Below are 12,531 nucleotides of genomic sequence, written 5' to 3' on the forward strand. Positions count from 1 at the left end.
ACATTCCAGTGATGCCTTTAGTTCATGTCCACTCAGCACAATCCAGAGCTCTATGTCACTTGTCCTGTATGGTTGCATGATGCAGAGTTAACCGGTTAATTGTATTTTCCCCATTAATTTGGGTTTGAAAGATGGGGGGGGGGGGGGGTCCTGCGACTAGGATTTATCGAAAGCTGGGGAATTTTGAGACTGTTAACGAAAATAACTAATCCCTCGTTGCTTTTCTTTGTGTCGCGTTGAGGGACGTTACATGTCAAAGGAGGGTGAGGGTGTGTATGGGTGAGGGGAGACCGGGTGAGGGGAGACCGGGTGTGCGTTTCATTTCTCAATTTCTTTTCTTTCCGCTCAATCTGAGCGTTTGTGTGCAACGCACCGACCTGCACGGGTGACAGGGTCGGTGTGCGACCGTGTGTTTGTGGGGGTCTGTTGGAGAGGTCACCGGGAGGTCTCGTGACAGCTGTGTTAAATCACTTCACTGGGGTGTGCGGGGAAACCACAATGCCCTGACCAGCACTCAACCTCATCTTGAACTCCACGGTCATTTTACGGTTACCAACCCGCCCCTCCTTTACCCCCCCCCTACCCCCCCCCCCCACCCCTTGAGCCCTGTTAAAGGCCACATTGTTTTCCTGACGGGGTCAGCCTCGGTGCCATTCCAAACTTTAAAGCAATCAGGAAATGCAACTCGGGCATTTTAAAGGGGACTCAACGGGACAGGTTCCTCTTTTAATAAACCAAGCCCCTCTCTACTCTCTTACTTTCTCTTTGTCACAATCTCTTCCTAACACTCTCGCTCTTGCTCTCTTTACCTCGCTGTCCATCATAACTATTTTCTTTCTGGTTTTGCAAAAGTGTCTCCCTCTTACGAAGGGATTGATTGCACAGAAACATCCAAAAAGAACCACCAGAATATGACAGTGTTCAACATATGAATCAATATATGAAAGCTAATTGGCTAACAGTACCTTTCGCACCATCCATAAGAGCAGTGGGGGGATATTGTGAAACATACTAGAAAAACACAAGTCATTGTTTTTCAAGCAATGTATGTTTGTTCAGACATTTCTTATAAATGACTAAACCCGTTACACAACACATTAATTAATTAATTAATTCGCACCAACAAATGCATTTTCACACTAGACGTCTTCGTCATCAGCCCCCACCTTCACTGTCATGCCCTGTCTGTTGGTCTTTTTCCCCTCCATCTTTTCTCTTTAAATCCTCCTGGTGTATGCCTGGCTCTCAGCTCATACTCAAACAAAGACCCCCCCCCCACCTCATACTGGAGCAGAACTTAACCCCCCCGGACCCCCTGGGAAGAACACAGAGCTCACATTATCCTCATACTACTTATTGTCATTAGCAACAGGTCAGCTGCCAAGTGGTTCATTAGAGTATCTGTGTGAATAGAGATGTGTTTTTTGACTATTGTACAGTGGGGAGAACAAGTATTTGATGGACTGCCGATTTTGCAGGTTTTCCCACCTACAAAGCATGTAGAAGCCCCTATTTTTATCATAGGTACAGAAAATCCAGAAAAACCCAATGATTTTTAAGTAATTAATTTGCATTTTATTGCAGGACATGGACATTTGATACATCCGAAAAGCAGAACTTAATATTTGGTACAGAAACCTTTGTTTGTAATTATAGAGATCATACGTTTCCTGTTGTTCTTGACCAGGTTTGCACACACTGCAGCAGGGATTTTGGCCCACTCCTCCATACAGACCTTCTCCAGATCCTTCAGGTTTGGGGCTGTCGCTGGGCAATATGGACTTTCAGCTACCTCCAAAGATTTTCTATTGTGTTCAGGTCTGGAGACTGGCTAGGCCACTCCAGGACCTTGAGATGCTTCTTACGGAGCCACTCTTTAGTTGCCCTGGCTGTGTGTTTCGGGTCGTTGTCATGCTGGAAGACCCAGCCACGACCCATCTTCAATGCTCTTACTGAGGGAAGGAGGTTGTTGGCCAAGATCTTGCGATACATGGCCCCATCCATCCTCCCCTCAATACGGTGCAGTCGTCCTGTCCCCTTTGCAGAAAAGCATCCCCAAAGAATTATGTTTCCACCTCCATGCTTCACGGTTGGGATGGTGTTCTTGGGGTTGTACTCATCCTTCTTCTTCCTCCAAACACAGTGAGTGGAGTTTAGACCAAAAAGCTCTATTTCTGTCTCATCAGACCACACGACCTTCACTCATTCCTCCTCTGGATCATCCAGATGGTCATTGGCAAACTCGCGCAGGCTTGAGTAGGGGGACCTTGTGTGCGCTGCAGTATTTTAATCCATGACGCCGTAGTGTGTTACTAATGGTTTTCTTTGAGACTGTGGTCCCAGCGCTCTTCAGGTCATTGACCAGGTCGTGCCGTGTAGTTCTGGGCTGATCCCTCACCTTCCTCATGATCATTGATGCCCCACAAGGTGAGATCTTGCATGGGGCCCCAGACCGAGTGAGATTGACTGTCATCTTGAACTTCTTCCATTTTCTAATAATTGCGCCAACAGTTGTTACCTTCTCACCAAGCTGCTTGCCTATTGTCCTGTAGCCCATCCCAGCCTTGTGCAGGTCTACAATTTTATCCCTTATGTCCTTACACAGAAAAACAAACAGGTCTGTGAGAGCCGGAATTCTTACTGGTTGGTAGCTGATCAAATACTTATGTCATGCAATAAAATGCAAATTCATTATTTAAAAAAATTAGATTTTCTGGATTTCTGTTTTAGATTCCGTCTCTCACAGTTGAAGTGTACCTATGATAAACATTACAGACCTCTATATGTTTTGTAAGTAGGAAAACCTGCAAAATCGTGTTCTCCCCACTGTATATATGTAGATGTGTCTGCCATTTAGGAATAGACCAACTCCACAGAATAAACAGCAGCACACTGAATGATGGCTAAAGAGCCAATAGACAGCTCTGGAAAAAAAATAAAGAGACCATTGCACCTTTTTCTTTCCTTTCCAAAAAAGTTGAAAAGGAAAGTTTGAGTGAGGAAAAAATGCGTTTAATTTGCAGTGGTCTCTTAATTTTAACCCTTCTGTTACTCACTCAAAACCTCAACTTTTTTGGAAGGAACAAAAAGGTGCAGTGGTCCTTTTTTTTCTGGAGCTGTATGTATACATTGTTTTCAACAATCAGTTTTCTATTCTAACGTTCGCCAAACCTTTTGGTTAATGGCTATGACTCAAGCAGAATACTATGAATAACTAGAAGTGTCAAATCAGGCCCCTCAGAACTAAAAGAGAGATGAGATCTGGTGAACCCCAATCTGGCAGCAGCGTGAAGGCTACCGCTCCATTGGTTTTCAATGGGCAAAGACAATGGGGTGATTCCTTGATATTCATGCTACTGTCTGTTCAGTGGGCTACACTGATGAGTCAGGATTCCAACCAAAACAAGTCCTTTGTCTCATCTTGTTGACAGATGCTGTGTGCGTTTGAAGAAGGTTGTGTGTTGGTGGTCGGGGGAGATTGGGTGTGTGTGTGTGTGTGGGTGCGTGTTGGGTCTACACAAACACATGGGTTGCTAAATCATAATAATATCTCCCCAACTGCTAACTCAAAACTTATACATCACATTCTACCACATCCTAAATATAGCAACATTCTCTCATTCCACATATACAGTGGATATAAAACGTCTACACTCCCCTGTTTAAATGACAGGTTTTTGTGATGTAAAAGAATGAGACAAAGATAAATCATGTCAGAACTTTTCCCAATTTTAATGTGACCTATAATGTGAACAATTCAATTGAAAAACAAACTGAAATCTTCGAGGGGGAAAAATGAAAAATAAAAACCTTAAAATAATCTGGTTGCATAAATGTGCACACCCTCCTCTAACTGGGGATGTGGCTGTGTTCAGAATTAATGTGCTATCATTTAAAGTGAATCACAAATAAAGATCAGCGGTTCTAGTAGGATTTTTCTGACATTTTCTTAGTTGCATCTCAAAGCAAAAGCCATGGTCCGCAGAGAGCTTCCAAAGCATCAGAAAGATATCACTCAGGAGAAGGGTACGAAATAATTTCCAAAGCATTAGCTATACCATGGAACACAGTGAAGACAGTCTTCATCAGGTGGAGAAAATACGGCACAACAGAGACATTACCAAGAACTGGACATCCCTCCAAAATGTATGAAAAGACGAGAAGAAAACTGGTCAGGGAGGCTTCCAAGAGGGCAACATTAAAGGAACTGCAGGAATTCCTGGCAAGTACTGACTGTGTTCTACATGTGACAACAATCTCCCGTATTCTTCATATGAATGTGCTATGGGGTAGGGTGGAAGACGAAAGCTTTTCTTACAAAGAAAAACATCCAAGCCCGGCTGAAGTTTGCTAAAACAAACATCAAGTCCTCCAAAAGCATGTGAGAAAATGTGTTATGGTCTGATGACACCAAGGTTGAACTTTTTGGCCATAATTCCAAAAGGTATGTTTGGCGAAAAAACAACACTGCACATCACCCAAAGAACACCATACCAACAGTGAAGCATGGGGGTGGCAGCATCATGCTTTGGGGCTGTTTTCCTTCAGCTGGAACCGGGGCCTTAGTCAGGGTGGAGGGAATTATGAATAGTTCCAAATACCAGGCAATTTTGTCACAAAATCTTCAGGGATTCCGTTAGAAAGCTGAAGATGAAAAGAAAGTTCACCTTTCAGCACAACAACGACCCAAAGCACACATCCACAAAAGCATCCACATCCACAAAAGCATGGCTTCACCAGAAGATTAATGTTTTGGAATGGCCCAGCCAGAGCCCAGAACTGAATCCAGTTGAACATCTGTGGGGTGATCAGAAGAGGGCTGTGCACAGGAGATGTCCTTGCAATCTGACAGATTTGGAGCGCTTTTGCAAAGAAGAGTGGGCAAATATTGCCACATCAAGATGTGCCATGCTAATAGACTCCTACCCAAAAAGACTGAGTGCTGTAATAAAATTAAAAGGGGCTTCAACAAAGTATTTGTTTAAGGGTGTGCACACTTATGCAACACGGTTATTGTGAGTTTTTTATTTTCCCCTCTCAAAGATTTCAGTTTGTTTTTTAATTGAATAGGTCACATTAAAGGTGGAAAAAGTTCTGACATGATTTTTCTTTGTCTCAAAATTTTATATCACAAGAACCTGGCATTTTAACAGGGGTGTGTAGACTTTTTATATCCACTGTACTGTACCTCACCCCTACCCCCCATCTCTGCTATTGATCTTCACACAACCCTAATTGCCCCCCCACCCATACAAAAAAAACAACCTTTACAGAGCCACAGTCAACCCTCCCCCTCCCAGCCTTCCCATACCCCCTGGAGATGAAAGACTACATTGAATTAACCCTCCTATCCACAAAGACAAAAGGCAGCTCACGCATCGGCAAGCTGCTGCCAGGAAGGTATTCCTGTTTATTGATTTTTTTTAATGAGAAAGGTAGTCTTGAGACATGAGAGAGAAAACATATAGAGTCACCAGGACCAACAGAGATATTGCAAAACTTAAAGATGGAAATAGAAAGGAAGAGAAAGACAAGAAGGTAGAAGAAAGAGATGAAAGGAAATAGATAGAATAGCATCTCCCGTCAGACAGCTACCCACATAGAAATAGGATCTAGATTCTGTTTCTATGGCTACACCGCGGTGCTGTTTAATTCTGCTTACATTTACTCTCTGTTTGAAAAAGCCCTAGGGCTGGCAGCTCCTGTAAACGCTAGCCCCTCTTGGAAAAGGAATCTGGGACGGGACTGCCACTGACAGAGACACAGGGAGCCAACAAACTTCCCATTGACAGGCACGTGTGAAAGGGGTCAGAGTGGAAGTTGTTTAATAAATGCATGGACTGACTGATGGATCAAATCGAAGCCTTGATACTTGCATATGGTTATATAGCATGGTTATATATAAATACTTGCCTCCTCACAGTGAATTGTAGCAAAACGACGTCCGACCCAAAATAGACATTCGTTAGTGTGCAATAATACAAAGTGTTGTGCATTAACAGAAGACAAAGACAGCAGACAAACTGACAGAATCATTAATAAATAGATGTAGCACATGTAGGTGTGAAAAACTAAAATAATTTAAGCCAACATGCTAACTACTCTCTGCACCCAAATGAATACCACCAAAACACCCGTAAACTAACCACTGAGGCCCTCTGCAATAACACAGTGATCCAAACAGAGAGTTACAGCAAATCCATTCTGCTACAACTCCTCTGCGATGTTAACATTGTTGGACTTTACCAGGAAAGACCTCAGACAACTGACTAAATAAATAACTGTGTGCACAAAGCAATTTTTTTTTATCAGTAGTTGTCTCAAGGTGCTTCGCAATAGGAACAATGTACAGTAGATTGAAGATCTGCGGAAAAAAGGAATTTACACGGAGTGACAATGAGACAAACTACAATCACTCTCTTATCCATAGGCTCATACATGTTAACACCAAAACTAGACAATGGTCGGAAATGCTACAGCAAAGCCCACGCGTTACACAACAAGCATGATTGACACTGCTCTCATCTTACAGGTGATTACGTAGATGAATCGTCCCTGAAAATGGGTGTGTCATGCGGTAGTTGGTGTAGCTGCCACCTGCCATCATGTAGCAGTTTTACTTAGCTAGTGGGGAAGGTTAGGGTAATTACCAGGCTGTTAAGGTAAATTAATATGGTTTGGAGCAATGACATGGATGGATAGGAGAACTAAGATTACATGAATAGGACAATTCATGTAGCAGCAGGTTAGCATAATTAAAATGCTAGGTTTGGACAATAAAGTGAAGGTTAGGAAAAAGGTTTGGGTTAGCTAAAATGCTACGACGGTAGCAGCCATCAAATTGACAACAATGCAGGTAGCTAACTAATATTTGATTTCAAAACAATCAGTAGCAAACTAGCTTGCTGGTTAGTAAGTTAGCTCGTATTTAGAGTAGCGGGGTGTGGTAACGTTAACACCTAAGGTGTTGGTCAATTTATTTTGGTAAAAACCAACCAGACAGAACACACATACGGGCAACCACCTACAACCAATCAGTATCAAGAACGGATGTTTGGCGTAACTACTTTTTCATGTTTGGTCCAGGGAAAAGCAAGTCAGCATCCTGGTGTGGGATGCTACTAGCTAGGACGCGGAGCGGGGTAACAGATGACAAACCAGGGTACAGAGGAGGGTCCAGCTGTGAGTCCCCCAAAAAGACCCAAGGGATTTTACCTTGCTCCGTGGTGCCAGAATGACCCTGTGCTACCGGTGCATGCACACACGCGCGCGCGCGCACACGCACACACACACACACACACGCACGCACGCACGCACGTGCACACAGTTCAACCACGTAAACAGTGCTTACGTTGCCTGCACAAAAACCTTTTCCAGATGGGTTCCACAGACACAGGCCGCAAATAACAACCCCCCCCCCCCCCCCCCGTTCTGTATTCTTCCATCCTCTCTCTCACACATGCAAACACACACAAAAAAGTGAAACGTGCGTATGCTAGAATGGTTGTGCATTCAATCATGTAAGCAAATAATTACTGTCTCCACAACCCTGAGCCAACCAACATTTGATTAGTTCAGCAGAAAATCTCACTACCATTTGGAGATCTTTTGACAGCCACCTCTGAGGGGCTTTTCTTCTCCTAACGTACAGTTGAACACATAAGGCAATACTACTTTTGAAGCCACCAGAATGCCAACAAATACACGTGCCAAGAAAGGTTTTTACATTACAATCCAAATCTTATTAGGATACTGAAATTACCGTAATAAAACCAACATTCGGGTTTGAATCTGCAGTTCAAGAGTAACCAATCACCATTTTCCCATGGACAATAGGTCCATTGTCTAATTTTTGATCAAAGTTCACTGAAAGACAAGATAAAATCCTCAGTGGTATCAACAGCAAACACAACACCACCAAAATCATTACTGTTTCAATGAACTGTGGTCCCAATGAGCATGAGGAAAGAGAAGGTTAGGGGAGGTGGTAGATTACACAACAAACCAAACCCCTCCCACCGTCACTGCTCCTACAACACACACTGCATACATACGCACGCACACACACACACACACACGCACACTCCAACCCTTACCTTCCCATGTATCCATTTCATACTGGTTCTGGTCTACCAGTGGGTCTCCAGGTCTCCTTCCACACAGGTATGGCTGTGTTAAATAGGTCTGTATATTCTGTACATCAATTCACTGCAACACTATTGGCCCGGCATCCAGATTGTCACATTCAGCTTCATGACTCCTCTCGCTTGGTTTCCACCTCCTCCAGTCTCCTTCCCTCTCTCTGTCCTGCTCTGACCAGTCCTCTGAGGCTTGTGGCTTTCTCACCCCTGGCCTCTGTGCTGCTGGGCCAGCCCCCCAAAAGAGGAGGGGGGGGGGGTTTACAGGCCAGTTGGTCATGTGACCTAGTGGACTCAAGCCCCCCCTGGGGTCACGGCTTGGGCCAAAGCTCCAGAATTCATTGTGTGTGTGTGTGTGTGTGTGTGTGTGTGTGTGTGTGTGTCGTAGTCATGGGCCACCATGCTGCGTGGAGAACAAGGTTCATTTGTTTCCATACGTATACATATATCTAAAGTGTTTGAACACTAAAAAAAATGCATTGGGTTTGTGGATTCAAATTGAGTATTTAAAGTGCGTGTGTGTGTGTGTGTATTAGTATGTGTTAGCAAGGAGGGGTCGGTTATCTGAGTGGAACTGATAGCTCTGTTTTCTCAAACAATGCCCCACGTCCACCCAAATTCCCGTTCCCCTCCCCCTTTTCCTCCTCCCTAACCCACCCTGTTTCAGTGCCTCCCTCTCCTTTTCACCTTCATTGAAGGGCCTAGAAATACAGTGTGTGTGTGTGTGTGTGCGTGTGTGTGTTTGTGCTTTTAGGCTAAACCCGTAGCTAACAATCAGCACGTCAATAATCAACACATCGGGTCATTAGCAGACACTCAAACACGGTCATCATCAGTCAATGATGAGGTGTTAATTAGCTTTTTGGTTAAATGTAATGATGGCTCAAAAGACGGTGTACTCCTGACTACATTTGGCCAATCAACAAGGTGAAATGGTATTGGGAGTTTACAAAGACTGCCACAAGAACTGTCATTACACACACTGTCGTTCTGTCCCAGTTTTTCCCTATCCCTTGAACCTAACCTCAATAACCTTACCTTCATGCCTAAACCTAACCTAATTCCAATGCCTAAACCTAACCTAATTCCAATGCCTAAACCTAACCTAATTCCAATGCCTAAACCTAACCTAATTCCACTGCCTAAGCCTAACCTCTAATGCCTGAACCTAACGCAAACCCCAACTGTAAATAATCACCTAAACCTGACCCCTAAGTCAGAGAAGGTATTTTATCCTTAAATGGGGAAGGTGTTGGGGGGCGCAGATTTTTGTTCATTGAAGGGACTCGATTGTAAAAGCGACACTGTTGAGACAAAACAGGGCCCTGAAAATGTTGTACTATATTGTGTATGTGCTGATATGTGCCCCGTAAAAACCACTTGCTTTCAACATTGGAATTTGCTTTAAACATATAGACTCTACAGTCAGTTTGATAGTTATGTCTCAATATTGTACACAACCAGACCACAGGGTGGGTAAAAAAGGAAGCCCAAGAATCCACCACAATGATATGGATAGTTTCAGGTTCCATTCCTTAAATGGATAGTTAAGGATGTTCTCGTGACCTACTTGTAAAAGGTCAGGATACCTTGTGGATACCATTTCTATGTCTTTGCACCCAGTATGTTAATGGTTATTTTGAGACCAGCATTACAACTATGACCTGACATTTACAGGAATAGCTGGCAGCCAACACATAAAATACCTAACTTAACACATTTTATTGCAATAAAGCTTAAATTGTATGGCAATAAAAAAATCATACATATTTCAGTGTTAATGAAAATATGTAAAATAAACCACAAATGTATTCCTGTTCAGAGGATGTCATTAAAGGCACCTACAGTCTTACCGTTAAACACAACCTTACATACATCTGGAAAAACCTACAGTCTTACCGTTAAACACAACCTTACATACAGTATCTCACAGAAGTGAGTACACCCCTCACATCTTTGTAAATATTTGATTATATCTTTTCATGTGACAACACTGAAGAAATGACACTTTGCTACAATGTAAAGTAGTGAGTGTACAGCTTGTATAACAGTGTAAATTCACTTTGGGGCAAATATGGACATTTTCAGTTAGGGGTGTACTCACTTGCCAGCAGTTTGGACAATAATGGCTGTAAACCTACAGTCTTGCCGTTAAACACAACCGTACATACAGAAGCGTCGCTAGGATGACAATACATTCAGGGCTCCGCCCACCCCACCGCCCACCCTGCCCGGGACAGGAAGTACAGGGTTTTTAATGTACACGTGGAATATGTTGATCTACACGCTAGCGGCCTACACGTCTACATTGTCATAATGCGCGATCGGAATGAAAGATGAATAGATAAAGGGCTATTTTTTTTCCTAATATTTGTTTGTGGTCAATTAGACATCGAGTGCTATCCATACGCTCAGGCCTAACAACGCCACTGCTTACATACATCTGGAAAAGTCTTTATGCAAAGTCAAAACAATCAATCCGATGTGAGCTGCAGAACATCAAAAAGCCACATAAAGTATATGCTACAGTTCCAATGAGCCCTCACTGTAACAAACAGATTTCGGGATTTGATCCCCTCATTTTCCTCAAGTTCTTTGTCATCAATGTACTAAAGGATCAAATGAGTTTTGGAGATTCACATTATCTTTTCGTCCCATGTGTGTGTGTGTGTGCATGCGTGTGTGTGTGTGTGTGTCTGTAGTGAACTCTCGGTGGGAGGCTAGATTAGCGCGGGCGCTCTGTGTTGTTGTACTTGCGGACCGCCTGACCTTAATTAACTCATTTTTAATTAATCACAAACGCCAATGACGACCCCCACCATGTGTTGCCGCGGTAACAGATTAACGAGTTGTATTCTCAATAGCGGAGGCATCTGATTAACAAACAGGAAGTCATTGGGTTGGCTCTTCCTCCACAACTTTCACTGTCAACTGAGTCAAATCTGATTTTCTACAAGACAAAGGTAAAGGTTAGATGAGAAAAGATAGCAGTGTAAAAATAACTTGTTTCCTCTGCAGTGTTGAGACATAGGGACATTTAATACCAATCAATTGTGATTCAAACGGGCTTTCACATAAAACAGGTATATTGGGCACATCTGTAGTATTGACTCCCTTCACGTCATCAATGCTCAGTTGCGTCACTGGTTACAGATCCAACAAAACATAGCTGCTTTACAACACCCTTTACATAGGAGCACGCACTGTAGAATCCGGATCTAAAGCACGTAACAAAAACTGAACATGTTGTAACACTGTTCGTGGTAGAGAACACATATAGTGACAGGACACACTAAATATACATACTACCTCAGGTATTAATACATGAAATATTAATGAAATACTACCTTTCAATGCACAAGAGGTATTTGTAAATGCATTGCCAACACCCCAGCTGCGATTGGCTGTCACAGACGAAGCAGCGCCAACGCCCCACAGGCCACACTTGACCCCTGACCTGGTGACCTTCTCACACTGGCCAACAAAGACGAACAACGTGACCTGCCATTCAGAACAGTGACCTTGAAAGTGATCGTAATGGTTAATACTGAGAATTGTGATGTTGAAACTCACAAAAACAAAAAAAGGAAAGAGAAAAATGTAATGTCTGCCAATATTGATTAACTTTTAAAATGAAGAGAGTTTTGTAACCTGGATAATTACAGGAGTTGGGTTTAGTATCACATTGTGAACATAGATGATCTTAACTGTGTTATGATTTACTCCCATTTTCCTGAGGAGTATTTGACCTGTACACATTGTCATACGAGAAACACAAAAACACATCACAAAGTGTGAAATACCTGAACTATCCCATCATCTTGGAATTTGTCCTAAGCCGATCATTATTAATGTTTTTCTGAAATCTAAACACAAATAGCTGCATAGAAACCAATTTAGCCTGTGTGTGTGTTTGTGCACACTGAACACTAAGTGTGTGTGTGTTCATACAAGCCTGCAGGTGTTTGTGTTTACATGTTTACCATAGCACAGCCGGGGGCGGATCGATCGCTCGCCCTCACAGCTTCTCTTTGTTTGCAGCGGAGCTCCGACCCCCCCCCCCCCAGCCCGTGCCTGCCTTGTGTGACCTGACCTAAGGGGGGAAACTGATCAAACGCATTGATCTGTGTTCTGCGGTTTCAGCCGCTACTCCTGTTAAAGAACACACACGCTTTCCCTTCACCAGGATCTAATCTGGCAACCCGTTCATCAGACCTGGCAACCCTCATTGTTTTTGACATAACCCTCGGGCCTGAGGCAGAGGAAGCTAACAAACAGCAGCTTAACAGTGGCTGGCTGACTGTAGAAGGTGGGTGGAGGACGAGGATGTGGGTGGAGGAAGAGGATCACACGAAAGGCATTCATCTTCACTGTTTTCAAGGGGCGGGGGGGG

The 12,531-nt window shown here is 43.3% G+C and overlaps 1 protein-coding gene across 2 annotated transcripts in view; it reads right to left on the reverse strand.

Moving 5' to 3' along the window:
- The window catches only part of LOC105021765 (nuclear receptor subfamily 6 group A member 1-A), a 128,373-nt gene that overhangs the window by 21,785 nt on the left and 94,057 nt on the right, over window positions 1-12,531 (reverse strand). Inside the window, exon 1 of one of the 2 annotated variants that reach the window (XM_029125272.2) lies at window positions 8,097-8,321. The exons of the other annotated variant lie outside the window; for it this stretch is intronic. Coding sequence (XP_028981105.1) covers window positions 8,097-8,112 — 16 coding nt within the window. The 5' untranslated portion in view covers window positions 8,113-8,321. Of the gene's footprint in view, window positions 1-8,096; window positions 8,322-12,531 lie in introns of those variants that run through there. 2 annotated transcript variants of the gene reach the window in all.

This window comes from Esox lucius, chromosome 14, assembly GCF_011004845.1.
Source record: "Esox lucius isolate fEsoLuc1 chromosome 14, fEsoLuc1.pri, whole genome shotgun sequence".
In the NCBI taxonomy this organism is placed as follows: domain Eukaryota; kingdom Metazoa; phylum Chordata; class Actinopteri; order Esociformes; family Esocidae; genus Esox; species Esox lucius.